General features: G+C 40.2%; 1 protein-coding gene across 10 annotated transcripts in view; it reads right to left on the bottom strand.

Moving 5' to 3' along the window:
- The window catches only part of Cpeb3 (cytoplasmic polyadenylation element binding protein 3), a 191,394-nt gene that overhangs the window by 95,834 nt on the left and 70,509 nt on the right, over nt 1–25,051 (bottom strand). For all 10 annotated transcript variants that reach the window (XR_004768993.1, XM_035441870.1, XM_035441867.1 and 7 more), the window contains one exon: nt 16,854–16,910. Coding sequence is in view for 9 of the 10 variants with exons in the window: in XM_035441870.1 (XP_035297761.1) it covers nt 16,854–16,910 (57 nt within the window). In the remaining variant the exon portion in view is untranslated. The remainder of the gene's footprint in view (nt 1–16,853; nt 16,911–25,051) is intronic.

Genomic DNA, 25,051 nt, shown 5'->3' with positions numbered 1-25,051 from the left:
TCTTGAGAATAACTTGTAAATCTTCATTTGAACATTATATTAACACCAGACATCACTCACAGGAAAAATATGCTAAATAACTAAAAGTTGTGGCATATGGTGGGCATTCCAAACTTCTTACTACACACACACACACACACACACACACTCTTACTTCACAAATGCCCTGAAAATGTATAGAAATTATATGTCATTAGTTCATTCTTTAAAGAATCTGTTTCTGTGAACTTTTGTATGTATGCAAGTTCGCATGTATGTGGACGCACGTGTGTGCAAGTGTGTGAGCACATGCATATGGAGTCCTGAGGCTGGTCTCTAGTCCTCCTTAATTGCTCAGCCTTTTATTTACTGAGGCACGGTCTCTTGTTGGACCAAGAGTTTATGAGTCTGACTAGTCTTGCTGGCCAGCTTGCCCTGGGGATCCTGTCTCTCTCCCCTGAGTGCTGAGATTACAAGCATGTATGCTTGGCTTCTGTGAGCCCTGGGGATCCAGTCCTCTCACACTCTGCTTGGCAAGTGTTTGAATCCACTGAGCCATCTCCCCAGCCTGGTTTCTGTAAAATTCTTAGTGAAGTTTTCTCTTACTCTCTCCATTTGTTTCCCACATCTCACCATCTATCATATCATAGAAAGGAGAAAATACCACATTTTACATCTGTAAAATGGAAAGTAGAGATAGATCAAAGCTCTAGATCTGCCCAAGGCAGCCCATAATAATTCTGAAGGTTGGCTTTGCCACAGCTTAGGTCTAGTGTTTAACAGAGCTAACCTGAGGTTTCATCTATCACCAGCTACCTACAATGACATTCAGAATGGAAAGATTAAATTTGAAATCTTTTAAATTTGAAACCTCCAGTTTTATAAAAACAAATGAGAATTAGAACTACATTTGATCTATTTTTGAGGCATAAAATGTCACAAAACTTATTTACACTGAAAAGGATCAAAATACGGTCTCACTTGTAGTATAGGGTAATGGGAAGGGAAGAAAATGCATTCCTTGAAGACTCCAGACTTTGCAGCAACATCACTGAAACCACTCATGGGTCTTGTTGCTTTCCTCTTTTCTAGCTCTGTGTCACCTCCACCTTTGTCCTCTTTACTTTCCCTCCACTCAGCAATGAGAAGGGGTTACCCAGATCAGCTCTCCCCTGCCTCATTCCCCCAACCTTATTACAACCTGCAATGAACAAATCTCTTTTATCATTCCACAAGGTTGCCCTGCAACACTCTATTTACATTTAAGGTTGGCCTCAAACTCTAGAGATCTGCCTGCCTTGCAGTGCTGGGATTAAGGGCATATGCTATAATGCCTATGTACCACATTTTCTTATCTATTAATGGACACTTAGGCTGGCAGCAATACACATGGATACATAATGATCTCTGTGGGAGGCTGACTTAGAATCTTTTGAGTATATACCCAGGAGTGTTACTGCTAGATGCTAGACAATACATACAGAAGTATTAGTTTTTTAGGAACCTCCATACTGATTTCCCTAGCAGCTACACAAATTTACATTCCCACCAGATATATATATATATATGAGTTTGTACACATTTTTGTATTTGTCCTTTATTTGAGGCAGGGTTTCACTCCATAGCCCAGGCTGACCTCAAATTGATGGCAATCCTCCTACCTCTATGCCTCTCAAGTGACAGAATTACAAGTATGAGTCATCACACCAGGCTATTGTCATTTGTTTTCTTGATGATAGCCATTTTGACTGGGGTGAGATAAAAATCAAGGCAGCTGTAGTTTGCATTTGTCTTATGGCTAAGAACGTTGAACACTTTTCCAGGTATTTATTGGCCATTTGCAGTTCTTCCTTTGAGGAGAGGCATGCCCATTCAATACACTACCCCCATTAGTATTTTGGATGAGGGTTTTCTATTGTCAATTTTGTACAAATTGTAGATACCAATGCCTGCTGGATGTACAGCTGGCAAACTTGTTTTTCCTATTCAATAGGCTGTCTCTTTACTCTGTTGATAGTTTGTGTGGCTTTATAAAAACCTTCTAATTTCATACAATCCTGCCTGTTAATTCTTGAGATTATTTCCTATGCTTTCCTTTGCACAGTCTGTGCCCATACACTGCCTATGTTTCCTACAGCAGTTTGAGTGTCAGACCTTAAAGTCTTTGATCCATCTTGAATCTATGTGTATAGATAGATGGATAGATAGATAAGGGTCTAGTTACATTCCTCTAGAGGTGGACACCCACTTTCCCAAGCACAATGTTTTGAAGATGCTGCCTTTTTTCCTATGTATATTCTTGACATCCTTGTCAAAGATGAGGTAACTGTAGCTATATGTGGTTTGTTTGGTTGGTGACTAGGTCTTTTGTAGTTCAAACACATGTTGAACTCCCAGTCCTTCTGCCTGAACATACAAAGCGCTGGGATGACAATGGCCAGCATTATGCCTGGCTTCCTATTTGTTCTGGTTTTTAAGACAGAGTATTACACAGTAGTAACCTAGGCTACCCTCAAACTCATGGGGATCTTTCTGAGATGACAAAAAAGCATCATGTGTCTCCATTATATTATTCTAGCTACACATTGTTTTTGTGCCAGTACCATGCGATTTTTCTTAGTATACCTCTGTAATATGGTTTGAGGCAGAATATTGTTGTACCTACAGCATCACTCTGTTTATGATTAATTTCTTTTGTGCTCAGAGCAATTTCAGATTTTTTTTTCATGTTCTGGGAAAAATGCCACTGGAATTCCTATGATGACTTCATTGAGTCTGTAGATCATGTTTGGTAATACAGTCATTTTCACAATACTAAGTCTGCCAACCCATGAACACAGGGGGGATTTTCTGTCTTCCACTACTTCCTTCAATGACTTCTACATTATTCTTAGGAGGCAGTGGGTGCCACAGTGCACAAGTGGAAGTGAGAGGCCAACTATGTGGAGCTGTCCTCTCTGTATGCATTCCCATGTATCCCAGAGGGTCAACTGAGGTCACTATGTTTGCACAGCAAGAGCCTTTCCCCACTTGACTGGTCTTGATTGTCTTGGGGTCTTCCATGTCTTAAAAGTTTCTATTCTAGAAGTCTTGTCTTTCCTTTCCTTGGTTGGGTTTATTATAGTATTTGAGGTTTGTTTTGTTTTTTAGACAGTCTCACTGCATAGCCCTGGAACTTGCTATACAGACCAGACTGGCCTGAAACTAAGATCCTCTGCCTCTCCTTCCTGAGTGCTAGAATTAAAGGTTCCACCACACCCAGCCCTGCCCTGCCCTGCCCTGCCCGTTGATTTTATCCAGCTACTTTTCTTAATGTTTTATCAGCTCTGAGTTTCCTCAGAGATTTTTAGGATCTTTGAACTTTATTTTACTATTGTTTTATGGATATAGGGCTTCTCTGTGTATTCCCTGGCTGTCTTGGAACTCACTCTGTAGACCAGTCTGTCCTGGAACTCAAAAGATCCACCTACCCTTACCTACTGAGTGCTGGGATTAAAGGTATTCTCCACTATATCTGGTTTCTGAACTTAATTACTAATTATCACCATTTAAAAAATGTATTTATTTTACATGTATGATGAGTGTTTTGCTTGCATGTATGTATGTACACTACATTAACATTTGGATTTCTTGCATATTTGTCGTGTTTTATTTTAAGCTGTTTAACATACACAGAGAAGTCATCACAGGTGAGACTGTTACTTGACTTTTCCCCCCTCTAATCCTGTCTCAAACAAATATACAAAAAACAAACTTCCCTTACTTATTGGGTATGACAAAACAAGCCTGTGATCCCAGGATCTGGAGATGGCAGGAGGATGAAGAATTCAAGGTCATCCTTAACTACTCAGCAACTCCCAGGACCAGTCTAGGCTATCTCAAAAAAAAAACAAAAAAAAAAAAAAAAAAAAAAAAAAAAAAAAACAAAAAAACAAAACAAAACAAAAAAAAAAAAACAAGCCTTGCAAACAGTATTTTTAAATTTTGAAACAGAGCCTCATGTAGCCATAGCTGGACTCAAAGTTATATAGTGGAAGAACCTAGAACTTCTGGCCTTGCTGCCTTGCCTTCATGAAACCCATGATTACAGGCAATCAGACCCAAGGCATCTGTACTCGAGGCAGGGACTCTACCAACTGCTCTACATCCGCAGGCCAACAGACACTGTGTCTTTAATTGGCAACTGCATTTTCAAAGGATTTATTTTTTTATTTGTGTGCATGTGTGCATGTAAGTGTACTTAGGTACCCTCAAATGGTGGAGGCCTCAGGTCCTCCTGGAACTAGGCAGTTCTGAGCCATCTAACATGGTGGGTTCTGGGAATAGAACTTGGGCCCCCAAAAGCAAGAGCAATTTGTAACTGCTGCAATATCTCTTGCCAGCCTCCAACGATTTTTTATTTGTTTCCTGGAACTCATTACATAGACCAGGCTGGCCTCAAACTCAGAGGGATCACCCTGCCTCTGCCTCCAGAGAGCTAGGATTAAAGATATGTACCATCACACCCGGCTTAAACATTAAAAAAAAAATCACCATTTGAAAAGGCCACACATTAAGTTCTTCAAATGTAGCTGGTGGTAGAGAACTTCTAGCATGCATAAGGCCCTATGTACAATCTTTGCTCACTTATATGAGCACGCGCATACGCACGCACGCACGCAAATAACTAATGTTGTCTATTAGCTTCTACCAGAAACGAGTCATAGAAAAATTCTACATAAGATCTTAGGTTAAGACCAAAAAGTTCCTATTCCCTTAATTAGATTGTAAACTCACAAAGAGCAAGAGGATGAGGTTTGTACCCAAATGCTCCTCTTATTTCTTTGTTTTTATAGTGGCTAAAAACATGCTTCTGGTCTAGTGATTCTAAAGCCAGGCAAACAATAATAGGGAAGATACCTATCTCCATAAGCACCATGAAGAGAGCAGATAGAAACAGCACATCTTTATCCACTATGTTCACACATTGTTACAATTTACTTGGGTATTTTAAACTCCTTTCCCATTTCTCTGATTCTGCTTCGTCTTTCTCAGTAGTAAGTGACAGGCACAGCACTAGCATTGCCGAGATAACTTACAAGGAGAATTCTGTAGAACAGACGCTTTGATGAAAACAGGGCCATCTACTGATGACTCATCATGCACCAAGGACTGACCTTTATGTCTGATCCAGCCACCTAATTGGCCTGAGAATTTGCTTACTACAGAGAAAGGCACTGGAATAGCTAGCATTTGACCCAGTATAGTGGCACATGCTTTTGTCCCACCACTAAGCTGAGGCAGGAGAATCAAGAGTTGAAGACCAGGCTGGGCTATGGTGCTAAAATCTTGTCTCAAAGAGACAAAAACAAAAACTGTTGGGAGGCAGAGGCAGGCAGATCTCTGTGAGTTCAAGGCCAGCCTGGTTTACAGAATGAGATCAAGAACAGCCTCCAAAGCAATACAGAGAAACCCTGTCTTGAAAAACCAACCAAACAAACAAAAACTGGAGCTCTGTTTTCAACAAACCATCTTCTCCAGACACTATGCCAAAAATCTTATGAGATCTCTTCAAACTTTATATAAATCTTCAATTTTTGATTATTTGGGAAAGTCAATACTTGCTAATTCTACAATTATGAGCCCCAAAATAACGTAGGGAATTAAAAGAACAGACAAACATAAAGACACTGGTGAGTTCAGGAGTCCACAGCACCAATTGGTCAGTGTTCCAAGTTCCCTGCCTACTAGCAAGGCATCTCTCATATAGAAACAAGAGTTCCTTCATAGAAGAAAGCTACCAAAAATAACTTCTTTGGGAGTTTGGGAACAGCCCCAGCCACAAGAAGCTCCTCATTTTCCCTATATCAGACCAGGTTCCTATCCTGAATAAAATCTAGTTTTCACTTTGTTGAAATATACGCACTAAAGAGAAACACCAATATTGAAATTATATACCACAAACCGGAGAGCCCATGGAGTATTTTTCTCTCTGTGACTTATTTCACTTAACTTGTTTTTTCAGGTTCACCCATGGTGTTGCCAGTGACAAGATTTCTTTTATATTACTGATTGCATATGTATGTATGTGTGCACACATGCATGCCAAGGTATTTGTGTGTAGGTCATAGGACAATTTGAGGGAACCGATTCACCTTCTACCATACAGATCCAGGACTGAACTCAGACTGCCAGACTTGGCAGTGAGTAGCTTTAACTGCTGAGTCAGCTCACTGGCCCCAGGATTTCATCACTTTTTGGCTAAGTAGCATTCTGCTATGTATACATACCCCACGCATCCTTTGATGAATACCTGGCAACTGTGAATAGTACTTTAATGAACATGGGCATGAAGGTGTAATTTCCTTTGGATCTATACCCAGGTGTTTGATTACCCAGTCATATGACAGTTCTATTTTTAATTTGCATGTCTTCTTTTGAGAAAAGTTAAATAAGAACTTTGATACATCTTAACCGATTTTTGTGTGTGCATATGTGTGCTTGCATGTGCTATGGGGTGTGCACATGTGTAGAAAATAGAGGTTGACTTCAGGTGTCTTCCTCAGTTGCTCTCCACCTTATGTGGGTAATGGGGATTGAACTCAGGTTCTCATACTTGCATGGAAGCATTTTACCAACTGAGGCATCTCTCCAGCCCTTGATTTGGTTATTATGTGTGCGTTCACACTCATGTGTATATGGGGGGTGGGGAAACATAAGCATTTGGAGGATAGAGTACCACCTTAGATGTTTCTCTTCAGGTCCCTCCCATCCACCACTGTTTCCTGAGACAGCACTCTCACTGGCCTGGGGCTCACTAACTTGACTAGGCTGGCTAGCCAGTAAGCTCCAAGTAAGATCCCACTATCTCTCCACTTCCCTGGCACTGGATTACAAGTTTTTGTGTGGGTGGTGGAGATTGAACTCATTCTTTTGTGGCAAGCGCTTTACCAACTGAGCTGTCTCCCCAGGCCCTGGTGTCTCTTTTTTCCCCCTCCTACTAACATAGGGTGGCCTTGAACTTGCTCTGTAGCCCACCTTACCTTGAACTTACAACCCTCCTTCCTCAGCCTCTTGAGTGTCTGGGATTACAGGCCTGTGCCATCAGCCCCAGCAATAATCAGAATTTTGAATATTTTCATCACAAAGAAATGATAAACATGTGAAGTGATGAATATACTAATTGTTCTGAATTATTATACAATGCATCAAAACATCACATTATATCCTGTAAATGCCCACTATCATATTATATCCATGACAAAAATAAGAATTTTTCTTTTCCAGTCATCAATACAAGCAAAAAGGTTGACTTCCTTTGTGTAATGTACACAGACGCACACATACATTTTTATCTTTTGCAGTCCTGGGAATCAAACCAGAGTTTTGCCCATGATGGGCTACTGCTGTATCACTGAACTTCACTACAGTATGTTTTTGTGTTGTTTTTCACTGAGTTATAACTGGCATTGTGAGAGGTCTTCTTTGAAATTTGAAGTGTTTACAGATTAAGCTCTGAGATTTTTTTTTTTTAAGTTAATTGCATGTGTGCTGAATGCTACAAACAGGAAGTCCAGGATACACTGCTTACATAAGGGAAGAAAGCAAACAGGAAGTCCACAGGGAACAATAAGAAATGTGTTGGTTCCTGTGTCTTTACTATGAGGAAGAAAATCAACTCCTGTATTTGTGGGATTTCAAACACACAAGGGATCTCTTCCAAAACCCATTAAAACCATGGGACAACTTCAAACTTATTTACAGTGTCCAATATCAAGTAATGTAGACCAGACTGTCCATTCTATTTTTCAGAAAAAAAATAAAAAAATAATAAGGGTCATACAGTAATTTAAAAAAAAAAAGGTATTCTCACAGAGGTACTGAATTTGTATGCTTGTTCTAAAACCATGAAGTAAGTGTGTGTGTGTGTGTGTGTCTCACTCTCAACTACATATTTGAAGCAAAAAAGCCCCTGCAAGTTGGAGACAGGAAGCTCTGCTCATGGTTCCACCTTGTCACCTTGGTCAAGTCCCACAAAGATTCCTAATGCCAGTTTATCCATTTATAAAGACCCACACATGGGAGCTATTCTGTTATGATATCTTAGAGAAGCCTACAGCCATGTTTCTGGTCTCTTCTCTTAACCCTTGTGCCTGATCCCTATTTAAAAACCTTTATTAGACCCCAACTTAGCAACATAAAAAGGAAACTCTCAGGCCCCTTATAATGTTGTTTTAGAGCATCCATCCAAACCTATTTCAAATGCATGTTAAACATCAAGTATCTCTCTAATTACTATTTAATTATCCATCATTTATAATGTGTTCATATCACACCTGTATTTTAAATCCTAAGTCTACTCAGATTTAGAAAGAACAGCAGTAGAGATCTTGTTTACAAAATTTTCAAAATGTCAAAAAAATTACTTTGGTTTGTGAATCTCAGAAAAATTCACTATCATATTACCTCTGAAATTATTTTCTTCTGGTATGGTGACTCACGCCTTTAATCCTAATATTCAGGAAGCAGAGGCAGGTGGGATATCTTTGAGTTCCCAGGACATTTGGGGCTACAAAACAAAACCCTGTCTCAAAATAAACAAACCCCACCATTCTGGAGGCAGAGACAGGAGACTTACCAAGTTTAAGGCCAGCCTCAGCTACATAGCAAGTTCAAGACCAGCTTAGACTATATGAACCTGTGGAATATTCCTCTACATTGTGTGAATATATGTCACTGTGATTGGTTTAATAAAGAACTGACTGGTCAATAGCTGCACAGGATAGGTTAGGCAGGAAAACCAGACTAATGACACTAGAAAGAAGGCTGGAGTCAAAGGAGTTGACAGTCAGACAGAGAGGAAACAAGATGAAAGAGAGGTAATGCCATGTAGCAGAATGTAGATTAACATAAATGGGCTGATTTTAATTGTTAACTGTTAGCCAGTAACAAGCCAGAGCTATTGGCCGAGCATTTATAATTAATATTAAGTCTTTTTGTGGTTACTGGAAAGCAGCTGGCAGAACAGAGCTGGAACGAGGGCTCACTCCCTACAAGTGCTTGCCATACAAACAAGAGGACCTTAGTTCAGTCCCCAGGACCCATTAACAGTTAGACAGAGCAGCACATGTCTATAACCCTGTCGCTCTGTGCCAGGGAATGGGGGAGGGGAGTAGGAAGAGTAGAAAGAGGGAGGAGACAGGATCACTGAAGCTCACTGGCCAGACAATCTACAGGAATTGCTGAGCTCCATGTTCAGTAAAAAACTCTGTTATCAAAAACTGTGAGGAGACTGATGAAGACATCCATGCTATATGTTTGTGTTTACACACAATCCCCACAAACACAAAAAGGTATTTTCTTAGAATCAGGTATGGGCACTCAAGCCTATAATCCTACCACTTGGGAGGCTGAAACAGGGGAATTGACACAAGTTTGAGGCCAGCCTGGGCTACACAGTGAATTCCAGGCTGGCCAAAGATATATAGCAAGACCCTGTCTCAAAAAAAACAAACAAACAATATTTTTAAACTCATATCACTCACAGTAAGCAAAAATAACAACAATGTGCTCCTCCATTTTTGAAAACTTCCATTAGGAACTCTAGCAAAACTGGCTTTCTTTCTATTTTGGCACAAACGCATCATGTGCTCTGCTCCCTCTGTGCCACTTTCTCTCAGCTGAGCCTCCCCAAGGAGCTCATACCCAGCAAAGCCCAACAAGGAGGGAGATGAGGAGCCAAAGCAGCCACCCCCAGAATCTGCCCAACACAAACAGCCACACCAATATTGTTCATGTTTCTCTTTTGACTCAACAAATGCACCGTCAGCTCTCAGTTCCAACACAAATACAGAAAGGCATTCTAAAATGTGTTAAGACATTGGTTAAGGGGAGGATGCTTTTACTAAGGTTCTGAATGGCCCATTGCATGGGCTATGTATAGGATTTTCAGTGTCAGTGAATGACTCTGAAACTTCTCAAGCAGCTCAATGTCTTTCTGGTTATTATGTTGTTGTTTTGTCTCTTATTATAGTTCTGGGAGATAAAACCATTGTTTCAAGCTTCTTATGTATCTCTGTCTCCCAGATCCCCACTCCCTTTTAAGATATTAACATTTTAAGTTTTCAAATTGTCCAGGATTTCCTCTGAGATTCTTCAGTTTCTAACTGCCTGGGGTATTGTGAGGAGGAAGAGTGTGGACAAGGAATCATCTCCCTGTCAGAGGTCATGGCACTTCAGATTTCCTACTCACCTCTAACTTCAAATATTAATTACAACTTAGAAATATCAGAATAAAATGGCAATAAAAACTTTTAAATGCTGGGCATACTAGCACATGCCTATATTACCAGCCCTCCAGAGGCTGAGGCAGCAATACTGACTGCTGGGAGTTCAAGGCTAGCCTGAGGTACAAAATGAGACTCTATCTCAAAGAACAAAAGCAAAACAAAAACCAACAACAAGAAGCCAGCATAACAACTCAGAAGCAGGAGGATCATGGGTAAATTCAAGGCCAGCCTGAGTACAGAGGCCTCAAAAATAGAAGGAATCAATATAATATAAGCACCTATTTTGGAACTCTACTATGCACATTAAGGGAGATCTTTAAATGAAGCAAGAACCAGAGGCAAGGACAGCTCACATCAGCTTTATCTACGAGTCTGTCACTATGCTGTGTGACATCCATTTTCATGATCACTATCTCCATTTTACAGGTGAAGAATCAGAGACAAAGAGGAGTTAAGACAAGGCCCTAACGTTATAAAGCTTGTAAGAGGTGACACCTCAGATTTGCCTGACCCTAGACATAGCCACCCACTGCTGTGTTAGAGCTACATGTTATGTGGGCAGGTTTCCTGTGCTTTCAGATGCTTGCCAGAGGGCTGTTGGAAGCAAATGACTCTACCCCCCTTAAGGCACACTGCCCCTGTTTGTGTACTCATCAAGCAACTTCCTTACATTTGCCAGTTTCCCTAAGCCAACTGGAAACCGGGTAAAGTCAAAAGGAAAAGCTGTATACCCTTGGCATCGATGCCTCTTAAGCTAACGCTGAGCAATCTGGCTTTGAGCATGAATTTGACCTTAACTTGGTTGACTTGGTCCATTTACGGAGGCCCTTTTCTGAGAATCAACATGATAGAGGGAAAATCGCCAAGTCAGACAACAATCCCATGGCAGACCACAACTGCTAAAGCAAATGTATACCACAATGTAGAAAAGCAAACCACAAGCTACTATAGAGTCAGAAAAGAACCTGCCTGATACTGACACTACCATGTAGGAAGCCAGATGCACTCTCAGGTTTCCCTCCTTTTCTAGCAGGGAAAGATGTAATCTGCAAACTCACAGTGTTGTTGAAGTAAAAATAAAGATGATGGCTCAGTGGATAATTATTACAACAACAGGGGAAATGTTACCCACTCTAGAGGAAAGAACACATTGTTTCAAAACTACTTTTATTTTGGAAATACTGGACAAGCAGTGGTGTTTTTTTTGTTTTGTTTTGTTTTATTTTTTGCGGGGGTGGGTTTCAAGACAGGGTTTCTCTGTGTAGCTTTGGAACCCATCCTGGCACTTGTTCTGGAGACCAGGCTGGCCTCGAACTCACAGAGATCGGCCTGCCTCTGCCTCCCGAGTGCTGGGATTAAAGGTGTGAGCCATCAACGCCCCCCAAGCAGTGGGTCTTACTGATGAACGAGGGTTCCTTCTACCATTTATCCTTTTGTATTGTACAACACTGAAGGAATGCATTTCTTTCTTAGCTGTGTCTCAGAATCCAGCCCAAACACAGGCCTAATTCTTACTAGATTTATAGTTAAAAACTTACTTATTTGATTCGGCAGTTGTGGCACATGCCTTTCGCATGCCTTTAATCCCAGCGCGAAAGAGGGAGAAGCAGGTGGATCTCTGATTTAGAGGCCAGCCTGATCTACAGAGAAAGTTCCAGAACTGCCAGAGTGACACAGAGAAGCTTCATCTCGAACCACCCATCAATTTTTTGTTTTTACTTTATTTTTTATGTTTGTGTCTGTGTGGGTGGATATCACAAATGTCCAGGTGTCCTCGGAGGCACTGGATCCCCTGGGGCTGGAGTTACAAGTAGCTATGAGTTGACCAATATGGGTGCTGGAAATGAAAAGGGTCTTCTGAAGAGAAGCACTCCTATCTGTTGAGCTGCTTGGTCTCTAGACCCTAGAGTTACAGTCTTAAAGTCACAGGGGCTAGAGAGATGAGCCCAGCCAGCAAACAGCTCACCTTGCAAGCATGAAAACCACTGTAGGGTAGAAGGTGAGTTGAGCATATCGAATACTTATAACCCCAGTGCTCAGGAGGCAGACACAGACAGATTCCTGGGGCTAACTGGCCCCGCAACAACTTCCTTTCTTCAGCAAGCTCCAGGCTAGCATGACAAATCTTCAAAAAATGGTGGACAGTGCCTGAAGAATGATAGCCAAGGTTGTTTTCTGGCTCCCACATGCATGTTCATACACACACATGCACACGTGTGTACACACACAAACACACACACATACACACACGCATGCGCGCACGCAGATTCTAACATTATACAAATATTGCCAATCTTCCTATACCCTAAGTGCTTACAGACTTACTGCCAATTCCTCCTTCTTTCCACACCTGGTGTCCTTTCTTTCTCTCCTAAGTTTATTTTTAGTCTTCTGGATGACACCAGCAGTGGTGATTCTCAGGGTTAAATGTAACTGAGAGCCAGGAGATGGTGGTGCATACCTTTAATCCCAGGATTCGGGAGGCAAAGGAAGGCAGATCTGAGTTCAAGGTCACCCAGGTCTACAAAGTGAGCTAGAGATTGGTCAGGGATACACTGAGAACCCCTGTCTCACAAAGCAAACAAAAAAGTAACTGGAAGACACGCACCAGGACAGCAAAAACCAGGAAAGTGGCCCACAGGATCTGACAGGGGCAGATGCTCACCCTGGCATCTCCCTCCCCATCCAGTCAAGAGAGATGAGAGTTTGGGTGAGAGTGAAAGAAGGACACGGTGAATGGTGGCTTTGTGCAGAGTAAGAAAGGAGGAACTCAGTCACACAGTTCCTCCACCCCACCTTTCAACAGTCTCAGTGTGGGGCCCAGGCTGGTCTTCAACCTGTTTTCCTTCTGCCTCAGTCTCCCAAGTGCAGGGACTACAAGTGTGTACCACCCACAAAATCACTTCTTTTTGTTTTCTTAGGTACTCCCTTTCTTTTTCAAAAATATAGTTAAACTTATATTTAGTTCCTTTCAATGACCAAAAATTGTGAATTAGTAAAATTTTAGTGATTTCTGTTTTGTTTTGCTTGTTTTTAAAACAGGGTTTCTCTGTGTAGTCCTGGCTGGCCTTGAACTCACTGTATAGACCAGGCTGGCCTCAAAATCTCAGAGATCCACCTGCCTCTGCCTCCCAAGTGCTGGGATTAAAGGTATGTGCCACCATAAATTTTAGTGATCTTTAATTTTATTTCAATCATTCCTATATAGAAGTTGAGGGAGAGGAAGAACTGACCTTCATAGGACAAGAACTTTGGGATAAAAAATAATGGGGGAAAACAGAAGATGACAAAAAAATACCTATGTGTTGCTGGGCTTCGGGCACACATCTGCAATGCCAGCCCTAGTGGGCTGGGGCAGAGATACTGAGAGTTATAAGTGGGGCTAGTGAGTGTGAGGCTGACCTGAGCTAGTCAGACTGTCCCAAAGAAACCAAGTTTGGGTTATTTGAGGAGTGGGGTAGGAAGGGCAGAAATTATGGAACTATGTATGGTGGCACATAAAATCCCAGCATTTGGGAGGTAGAGGTGGGAGAATCTCAACTTCCAAGCCAATGTGGTTTCTACATAAATGCTACACACACAAGCATGTCCACACATGTTACATACGTGTCAGTAGATGAGGTGGGCTCAGTGTGTTACAGTATGCAAATCCCACATGTAATACAACCCACAGTGGGTTATGGCCGTGTCAAGATGAGATGACTGTGAAAGAGCACTGACTGTAAGCAGTGCTAATTAATGGGAAACTCTGTTGTTTTTTAATGGCTCGTCAACCCTGGGAACACCCAGAGAAGCATGTGAAGACTGATATACTCTTGTCTGCCAGCACATTCCAATTATCTACACAGTTCATCAACATGTGACGTAGACATCGACAAAGTGGCCTTCTGACCTCCACACCCATGCCAAGGCATACACACACCCCCACACCATCACACAAGTTATTCACACACAATAAAAAAAACCTTTAAAAATGTTACCTAATCAGCCTCCTTTTTCTAAGAGATACAATAGATGCTAAAAGGGAGATTTAAGCAAGCCACATGTACAGGGTAAAAAATCTCATAAATGAGATCTCTTATTTTATAAACCAAAGGTAATCAAAATCTTTTGAAGAGAAAAAGGTCTTTTAGCTTCATTTTGTTCTCAGACATTAAAAAATTGCATCCTCTCCCTCTTACAGAGGACAATTCACATCATGTCAAATTAGGTCATTTCTAAGCAACTGCTTCAGGCAGACAATACTAACACACTATTCTTTCATGGTCAACTCTAACTCCCATCATCTAATCAAGTCTCCTTACAATTACTAATGAGGCTCAGCTAAGCATGTTATCAATTCTCTCTCTCTCTCTCTCTCTCTCTCTCTCTCTCACACACACACACACACACACACACACACACACACACACACACACACACGTAGCATAATCTCAATTTAAAGTGTCCTTTCTTTCAGAAATAAGAAATGAGAGGAGCATACTTTGGAATGTATTGTCCTCAAGAGGAATTTGTATTGTCCTCAAGGCCCTCCAAACAGGAAACATGCATAGGGCTTGTGTCACCAAGCAGGGCCAGCAATTCCCACATGATCAGGGTAAGTGCAGCGTGTCAGATCCGAGAAAATATGTAATATTTTAGATTAAATTTGTACATATTTTAGAGAATCTAAAGCCTATCTTTAGAAATGCCAATGGTATTTCAAAGCTCTTACTCAAGAAGAAAGGGGATTAACATATACAGCCCTACTTTTACTCGGTATGTCCCCGACGTGAACCAGGAATTGCCCTGCACACCTGAGGGGTAAGAGGTCACAAACTGGTATCACTCACTTGACAGAGGAGAGAACTGCAATTCTGAGAGGCAACAGCTTGTACAGGCCTCCTGACAACATACGATTTCTGTGTAGGTTCTCTTGCAAAGTTGTTTGTCATATAAATGGCAGCAAGGCAAGCTGACCCCGGGCAGATACCTCATGACTCTTGTTTTTTTGAGATCACGCTGTTCTCTGCTCTAAGTTATGCCTCACCCTGGGGATTTTCATTTTACAAGAAGCAGTGGGTTCCATTTTGAGAACTAATACAAAGCAGGGTGATTCTGCACCTCTCTGTATACACAGACACCACATCTGTCCAGCACCACCCAGGAGGAAGACCAACAAGCAACTCACTCTTCCCAAAGCAAAAACAGGTGCCACCCAAACACTGGATCAGAGAAACCAGGCCCAGGAATTTATGAGACATACCACAAGTGACACTTCTTCACCTACATTGCATAAAGAGGAGGACACCTAACAGTGTGACGACAACAGCCCCCACTGGCCTGTCACCTGACCATCCAGTTGTGCACCAAGGGACCCATAGCCTGAGAACTCCTGGCTGTCCCTAAGGCTTCATCTCAGCTATCACCCGGAAGGTGACACAGCATACTAGAACCTCAGTCCCTCCCACCTTTATCAGTTGTCCATTGGCTCCTATCTTAAGCCTTGATGGTCTCACACCTTACCTCTGCAGCCCTGCCCTATCTGGAGACCTTGTGGCTTGGCTCTATGTGCCTCTGACAGACCAACTGGGTACTTTCTATTGACTCTAACTCCCGCAAGGGCTGCTTCTATCTTTTATCTGCTCTCTGCCTCTGTTATAACTCCTGAACTCTGCTGGAGCCCTTTAACCTCTTTGTAACCTTACAAATATACATGTTTACATAAGTATTTACTGTGTTGTGTGTAATGAGTGATATGAAATATTCAAGCATAGTGCTCTTAAAGCACAGTCTCAAATAGCCTAGGCTGCCTCAAACCCTCTACATAGCCAGCGTGACCTTGAACTCCTGCCTCTACCTCCCAAGTGCTTGGATTACAGGTGTGTGTCAATACCCCTGATTCTCCAAACCACTGAACAACTCAGTAACATTCTGGTTAGTATGTGGTGTGTGTGTGTGTGTGTGTGTGTGTGTGTGTGTGTGTGTGTGTGTGTGTCTAGAATACAACCCCAAAATTATATTGACAAAGCCACATCGGACCATCAAAGCTGCTGACATCTACAGTATACAAATTTCATCAATGGAAGAGCCCTGAATATCCCTCTTGAAACGCCTATGGGCCATTTACAACAATGAGAATATTTGGAGTTGTGTATAAAAATTATTTATTCATTCATTTTTTACCTTACTCTCTCTTTCCCTATACGTCCTTCTTTCATTACTTCACCCCAATGGTAGAGAGCAGGAGCTGGGAAACATTTCCTATTACTAACTTAAAACTTTATTTACAAACACAGGTAGCAAGCCAGTTCACAGGCTAGCATTCTGCCAATGTTGGTTTGGCGCAATGAGTTTTCAAGCTTTTGCTTACTCAGAATCACCTTGCATGACTGCTAATGCACAAATTTCTGGAACCATCCTTAATGTTCTTCATTCTATAGGTAGGAGACCCTGAGATTTTGCGTTTTAGTAAGTTCCCAAGTAATGCTGATGCTACTGGAACAGAAATACCACTCTGAGAAGTGCCTGTATAGAACAGTAATCTATACTACACCCAGTGAAAGATGAAACAGTGTTGCAAACCTAACTGATATGTTTTATAGAGTGTTTCACAGGAGGACTTACTGTTAAGTGCCATAATGTTATCTGTTCCTGGATGATGGAAATTTATTCCCATGCGTCCTGGAAAAGAAAGTAATTTTATATTAAGCATAAACACACACACACACACACACAAAATTGTTCAATATAATTATTTCAAATATACTTACAAAATATAAACATTACAAAACACTACAGATTCATCCATAGCAATGCTATCAAGGCCAAAGCATTTACAACAACTTTTAAATCAATTCATAAAACACAGACATGAAAAGTCTTAAAACACAGCCAAACTCTCAACACAAAACACAACCAAAAAAAAAAAAAAAAAAAAAGAAGCTTCCATTATAGTCTGAAATTTGTACATCTCCCATATTAAAACTTAAACAAGTCCATTTCCTAGATAAGCATTTTGTTTAAACAATCATTTATTTATGGCCTTCAAATTAAGGCATAAAAAATTTAGAGAAGTATATAAACATGAAGTTTAGAGATAGTAAGATACAGTTTCATAATGCCTCAAAAAATGCAACATAATTACCAAAGTAGCAAAAGGAAGGAAGATGGTAAATTTTATGCAAATATACAGTAAGGGAAAGACTAATGATGTAAAAATTTAAGAGTTCAAGTTGCCCTACCACTCTTCCTCTTTCAGGGGTCTGGTTTGTATGGTGTGTTGTTTTCTTTAATGATTATGTGGCCCTGGCTGATCTAGAACTCACCATGCACACCAGGATGGTCTCTAGCTCACAGAAATCTGCCTGTCTTTGCCTCCCTCAAGAACTAGGATTAGAAACATGCATTACCATCCATGTCTGGCTCCACCACTAACTACTCTTACGACCTTGTGACAAATGTGACTTTCCAGAGTTCATCTTTATGAATAATAGGAAAATTGAAACTTCTGCCCACATTGGTTGGCTTCCTACTTGTATATACCTCTGAGGTTAAGAACCATTTTTACATTTTTAATGGGCTGGAAAACCAAAGAAAAGCAAAGAGGTAACAGAAGTCTGTGTCCTATAAACTCTAACATATTTATTCTATACTCCTTCACAAAGTTTGAAGCCTTGAGCTATAAGATAGTAAATAGAATCAGACATTTCAGCTAATTGACCATTGGAATAAAGAGTAAAAGATGTGTATGTGCCGGGGGGGGGGGGCAGTGTCCAGGAGGTGGATAGAGTGAGACTCAAGTACAGATGACGAAGGGGTATAGAATGAAAGATGCAGGTATTTGCTGCTTTTTTCATTATTAGAGACAAAAAAGATGGATATATCAAAAAACTAAAATTAAACCCAAAGAGTCTTGTATAGAGGGAAAATATACTATGCAAGATTTCTTGACCAATTCCTTCAACAAAATAGTTATCAAAACCAGGTGTGGTGGCTTACCCCTGTAACCCCAGAACTTGGGAGACAAGAGGAATGTTGGGAATTCAGGATCAGTCTACAGTTACAGAGTAATACCCTGTTTCAAATACAAGCACACAAAAAGATATCTATGTATCCGACTCTGTAAAGTTTTCATGTATAGTTAGTTTGAGAGTTATCATGAAATCCACAGAAAAATGTTAATTTTAAGACAAGTGTTTTACCACTTAGATATCCCTACAGCCCTAAAAATGTTCATTTGATTTTATAGCCACTGCTTAAGTAAATGTCCATCACATTTGGGGAAAAATAGTATAGAGGAAGATGGAGATAGAGATTTCTGATTTTTCCCTACAACAGATACAGCCCTATATGCAATTGCAAAAGGACCAGTTTTCATTTGGTATTAAATTCTGCTATTGGAACTGGAGGCAAACATTGTCAAGCTCAAGACCACAGAAAAACAAAATAACTTAAAGAAAAAACACAACTCAACTTTGCCACTTGTATTGATGTGTGTGTGTGTGTGTGTGTAAGAATGGGAAAAAAATCAATGAATGTGTCAAAGAATAATAAAGAAAACATTCTTGAATATACGATTTCTAGAGAAAACGGTTTTCACATTACCTACAAGCTAATTACTAGGAGTTAAAAGAATATCCCATTGTTGGAAAACGCATTTGACATAACTATACTTGTAATTGTCCCACATGCCTTACTATGCTTTCCTAATTCCTAGGTCATTTCAGAATCTCTGAGAGTTACAGTATATGCCATCTGCAATGCTGTCTCTACCATCACCTTAATGAAAACTACTACACAAAAATTTGTCACCAGAACAAGACTAGACTTAGTAAAATAATTTACATTCTGGTTTCAGTTAATTAAATCAATGTTCTTTACACCCAAAACTAACATGCATGAACACTAAAAGTGATATTCTCTAGTTTAGCTTCATCATATTCTAGGGTATCAACCATAATAGCCAGTTGCTAGAAAATCTACATAAAATCCCATCGAGACTTCAAACTCACTGTCCATTAGAAATTAAGGCAAATAGAATCTCTTTAGTTAGAAGGCAGCTCACACCTATAGCCTAAACACCTAAAGAATGTTTTCTTTATTATTCTTTGACACTTTCTTGATTTTTTTCCCATTTAGGAGGCAGAGGCAAAAGAATCACAAGTTCAAAGTCAGCCTGAGCTGCACAGTGAAACCATCTCAAAAAAATAAACAATTACATAAAAAAAACGAAGAGACAGTGTTGCACACGTGATCTCTATGAATTCTAGGCCAATCAGGGCTACACAGTAAGATCTTGTTTAAACAAAACATGAAAAACAGGACTTCTTCCATCTTTGGCCAATAAATATTCAGAGGACAGTATGGGTCCTTAAAATTATTACAATAAGGAAAGATGTCAAGGACACTGAGTAACCCCAAATTTAGTTGTTCTTCATTCAACTTCACTTCCTGTATAATAGAGAATTACATACTTCACTGACATCGCACCAAATAAGGTTTCTATGTTTCTGAAATGTTGTCCTCTTAGCTTCAGAACAGCTAAGCACAGCTCCACAGCATTTTGAGCTCTTTCTTGAAGAGCTAGAACATTTCATCTCTATCCTCACTGATGTAATTGCAATTCTGTATTCTTAAAAAACAGAGCAAGAGGCTCAGATGGGAGTCTTACAGGTGGAAGGCAGTGCTATTTAAAAACAAAACAAAAACCCAGTGGGTTTTTTTACCTTTCCTGGTCTTCCTATTTTTTTTTTTCAGTGGATCTTTGGATAAAAAAGTAACATAAATCTTGTAAAACGGTCTGTATCAATACTGGATCCCTAGAATCTATAACCTGATATAATCTAGGTTTCCTACTAAATACAATGTTTTTGGTAAAAATTAAAAGTAGTGGTTAGAGGATAAATGCAATCTATTTTCACTGAATAAAATTAGAATATATGAAAAAATAAGATTAAAGACAAACACAGTTTTATTTATACTTTTCACTATAGAGAATATGCATGAAGCTTTCTTTCCTAAGATTGTGATCATTATATAATTTTTTCTTAGTGCAACATGCACCTAAACTTTAATACTGATAACAGGATTTTGGAAGAAAGAGGAAAGCAAGTAGTGGCAAAAGAAACCCTGATGCTAAATTCAGAGGAGGCAATTTCTTTTTGCTTCCTTTTGTCCAACAAATGCTGCTGTTGAATCAGCTGTGAAAACAGGACTAAGCGTGTGACATCTGGTGATTTTGTTACTGCAGCCTGGTGCTGCCAGTGTGACATCTGTCACCTGTCCATGAGTCTGCTATTTTTAAAGTGTTCTTGTCAGCTAGCTATCGTTCAAGTATAGTGTAAAATATAAGGTTTCAAGAGCTGGAAGGCATCCTTAGTCTTCCTAAGTTAAATGATGCAGTGGTAGGCTGAGATTGGCCACTCTGCCGACATCACAGGCAGGAATTAGGAGAAGATGGAGACAGAGGGTGAAGAATAGAATTATGTTTGCTTATTTAGGATGGAAAAAATCACATCTTCATAAAATTTTAAAATCTGCCTTACAGTTATTCAAATTTCAGAGCTCAAATAAACCTGTACTTTTGTGTGTCCAAAATAAAAACTGGATTTTTTAAATTATTCATAATTAGTACCAAAGCCATCTAATCACCTATTTTACTCTAAAAAAAGAAAAAAAGTCAGGTACTTAAGCAGCTACAAAGACAATGTTGGTGTTAGTGTTTTGCTCAAGAAAATAGTCTAAATTTTCTCTAAAAAGTTAGAGATACACTCCTAGAGAAACAGTGAAGTCAGATGTGGTGTACATGTCTGTAATAGTCGGTGTCTAAAAGGGTGAGGCTGAAGAATCTTGAGTTTAAGACCAGCTTGGCTCCACAGCAAGACCCTGTCTCAAAACAATGAAAAGGAGGGTTGCAGATCTTGAGGCTTGAAGCTTGCGGCTGTGAGATGGCTCAGTGAGAAAATTTGCCTCCAAGACCAATGACCTGAATTCAGTTTCTGAGACATGGTAAAAAAAGAAAACATTTTTACTCAGTCTGTCTCCAGCAGTCTTTAGGGTCGTCTTCTCCTTCTTCACTTTAGGTGCAGGGAATCAAACTGAGATGCTTTGGGCAGACTGTGCTCCAAGCACAGCTAAGAATTGGCTGACTTAGTAAAGGACAAACTGACATAGGTTGACAGAAGTTGACATTCAAGTAAAACTAAGCAATGATTCAAGCTACAAAATAAAAAGCATATTTTCTTCTGGAGGATCAAATTTTTTTTTAAAAAAATTTCTTTAAAAAAAATTTCTTTAAAAAAAAAAACAAAAAACAAGGGAACCTAAAATTCCCCAAAGGGAACTAATTTTGTGTAAGTCTCTGTCATATTACATCTAAACATGACGAATAGAGAAAAGTGTCTCTATAACAGCAAAGAGGTGGCATTCATATCTTCCAAGTTTCTGTCAATTTAAATGTGCTGAAGCACTAGTACCAGAAAATGAGCTATTTTTTTCTCAGACGTTTTCAGTGTATCTTTGAAAAGCAGGCCCTTCGATCTGAGTGCTCAACCAACACCTGCTCTTTTCATCTTTCAAATCTCAGTTCCACAAATGACAAAGGGAGAGAAAATTCAGTACATAGAAACAGTTCTTCAGGCACTATCCCCAGTCAGCCAGACTAGCACCCTGGTATATGAGTGAGGATGCAGGGGATGAAGGACAGGTACCCTCCCTTCATGTTGTTGCCTAGCTGCCTGCATACGGTGTTTCCCCAGCCAGAGGATGGGATCTTGCTGTCTAGCAATCAGCTACTCTGTCCAAAGCATATGGCTGCTATTTCCTTATTTGTTCTAACACGGAAGGTGACTGGCCAATCAAGCCTAATGAACACAGGTTTTCAAGCCAGGAGACAGGCTCATTCAGAGAGAGTGCAATGATGAGTCTTTTTTCCTTTCTCTCCTCCTATCTCTAACACTAGAAATCCACTTTTCCTACACAGTCATGCAGAGGGTTGGATTTGCATAGAGATCAGTTCCCTCCACCACTCCTACCTCTGTTAATCCAAGGACTTCTGTGCTTAGAAACAAGTAACAGTAGTCACAACTTTCTATTTGTCTCAAACCCTCCTGTCCTATCAATATGAGGCATCTCTCAAGCAAAAAGGACATACAAGGTGTAAGCCACAACTCCTTTATCCTGTCACTTTGTCACCGCCAAACTGAATTAGGCAGTGACTGCAACAGAAGGCATTTTTTTTTCCTGCAGGCTACGTGTGCTGGGATTCACACCAACGGCTTCCGCACAGTGCTCTACCATAAAGCTATATAGACTCATAGCCCACAGAAGCCATTCCTCTGTGATTCATCATCTAGACAGACCCAACATGAGCACAAACACAACAGAAAGCCTGTGATGTCTAATTTACCGAAAGGGAAGTTTTTTTTCCCCTAAACTTCCTGCTCTCATATTAGTTCCTTCTTTTTCTTGAATTAAAAGAATTCTTGAATAAAATGATTTTTCACTAAATATTTCTTAAATAACAGATACTAATATATTCTATATGACTACCACTGTGAATATACACCATGTGCATTTTAAGTATATCAAGAGGTAATTTATGTCACATTTAAATGCTAGGTACCTAGTTGGTGGAACTATTTTGGAAATGATTAATAGGTGGCCTTGTTGGAGAAGGTGTGTCACTAGGGCTGGGCTTTGAGGTTTCAAACACCCACACCAAGCCCAGTCTCACTGTCCTCTCTTTCTTTCTCTATCCTCTCCCCCACTTCCAACTTGTGATTTAAGTGCTCAGCTATTGCTCCAATTCCATGCCTGCCCAACATGGTGGTCATGGACTCACCCTTTGAAACTGTAAACAAGCCCCCAGTTGTAATGATATTTATGATTTATTAAAGCTTGCCTGAGGATTCAGAAAAGCAAAGTCAGCCTCAAGCTATAGAGATCAGGCAGTGGTGATTCACACCTTTAATCCCAGCAGCCAGAAGCTAGGAGGTGGTGGTACACACCTTTAATCCTAGGACTCAGGATTAAGAGGTAGACAGATCTCTGAATCCAAGGCCACAACAGATCTACATAAGAGTGAATCAGTCTAAAGGAGAATTACAGCTCACACCTTTAATGCCAACATTAGGGAAGTATATTAGACAGAAGCAAGGTCTCAGTAGAGGATTCATTCTCCAGCCACACTGAGGAGAGGTTACAGTCTGAGGCTTGGTAAGAGCTCATGGAGACAGAATCAGCCCATTCAGCCTGAGGTAGAGGTAAGAAGCTAGTGACCAGCTGCTTTGCTTTTCTGATATTCAGCTTGCAGTTTGAACCCAAATATCAGTCTCTGGGTCATTTATTTGTTCATGTTATGTCCAATTAAATGCTTTATTTCATAAGTTGCCTTAGTCATGGTGTCTCTTCACAGCAATAGAACAGTGACTAAGACAACTATGTTATTCAGTAACTTAGATCAGTTTTCTTTCTCCTACATGTGGCTTTTGAAAATGATGGCTTACCCTCCAATAATCACTACTTATGTATGGAAAAAAAACAACTGTGACAATTTGCAGCCAACATTGAGCTGTAGTCTGGTCAAGAAATAAATCTGCACTGATTTGGTTAATTTATTACGAAGGTAAAGGAATAAGCCACACTCACCTCAACAGAAAATCCCATGCAGTATCTGCACAGTTCTTTGTGCCAGGGATTTCATCTTCCCACCTATTATGTAACTTGTTTTATCTTAATTACAAGGCTTTAAAGAAGCCAATGTGTCCAGTTCAATAGCCAACTAGGGTCAGATAAAGAACTCAGCTCCAGTTTGGACTGACTACGATGTTAGAAAGGTTGCCTTTTGAAACGTCATCTGCTATACAGAATATGTAGGAAATCTGGGAGGCTCTTAATAAAGATGACTAAATAACTTTGCTATTTCTAAGTATTGTGCCTACAGTGGGCTTTTTAATTCTCTCTTTTGACCCACTATGTATTATTTGAATTTTTTGGTATAGTAAGCAGAATGTGGGATTTTTCCTAAAGAAAACTGAGTTCTAAGAAAAATAACCAGTGCAAACAAGTACCCCCAAATCCAACTCTGTACTTGAGTTTTGAAGCACACACATACCCTATACTACCCTACCCTATCCCACAGTGTTCCTACATTCATACAGGAAAAGGTCAAGACTGAAGATCTAAGGAGGATACTTAGGAAGGAAAGAAAACAAGATGGAAGAGAGCAAAACACTTCCTAGCACACAGTAGGTGCCCTAATGTATCATCTAGCCCCTAATGCTCAACCCCCCCCATGCTTCTATCTTTGGACCTATAGACCATCACTATGAATGTGTCTTAAGCAAAAGCTATGTGAAGAAAAACTTACAGCAGCATTACCTACGATAAAGAAAAACTGGAAAGTCTAAATTTAAGTTTTAACAATAAATTCTAAGTATCAGTGAGAACCATGGGTATTTATTATTATAGAAAATAAAAACTAAAGGCTACACCATCATAATGTTTCTTGAGTTTTAAGTTACTTATGTATATATGCACGTTCATGTGTGCAGATACCTATGTGTGCAGGTAGAGACGCAACAGAGGACAATCTCTGCTGTCATTCCTCAGGTACTGTCCACATGTTTTTAGTTGAGTTTTAGTTTTTGTTTGTTTCTGAGATGGGGTCTCTCATGGCCTGGAACTCATCAAGTGAGTGCCCAGGGTCTGCCTATCTCTCCCCAGCACATGCTAGCAATCTCAGCTCTTTTAACTGGGTTTGGGAGACTGAGCTCAGGCCATCATGGTGCAACACAAGTACTCAAACTGAGCTCTCTCTCCAG

The sequence above is a fragment of the Cricetulus griseus genome, chromosome 3, assembly GCF_003668045.3.
Source record: "Cricetulus griseus strain 17A/GY chromosome 3, alternate assembly CriGri-PICRH-1.0, whole genome shotgun sequence".
Taxonomy (NCBI): Eukaryota; Metazoa; Chordata; class Mammalia; order Rodentia; family Cricetidae; genus Cricetulus; species Cricetulus griseus.
This window is presented reverse-complemented; position numbering and strand designations above follow the sequence as displayed.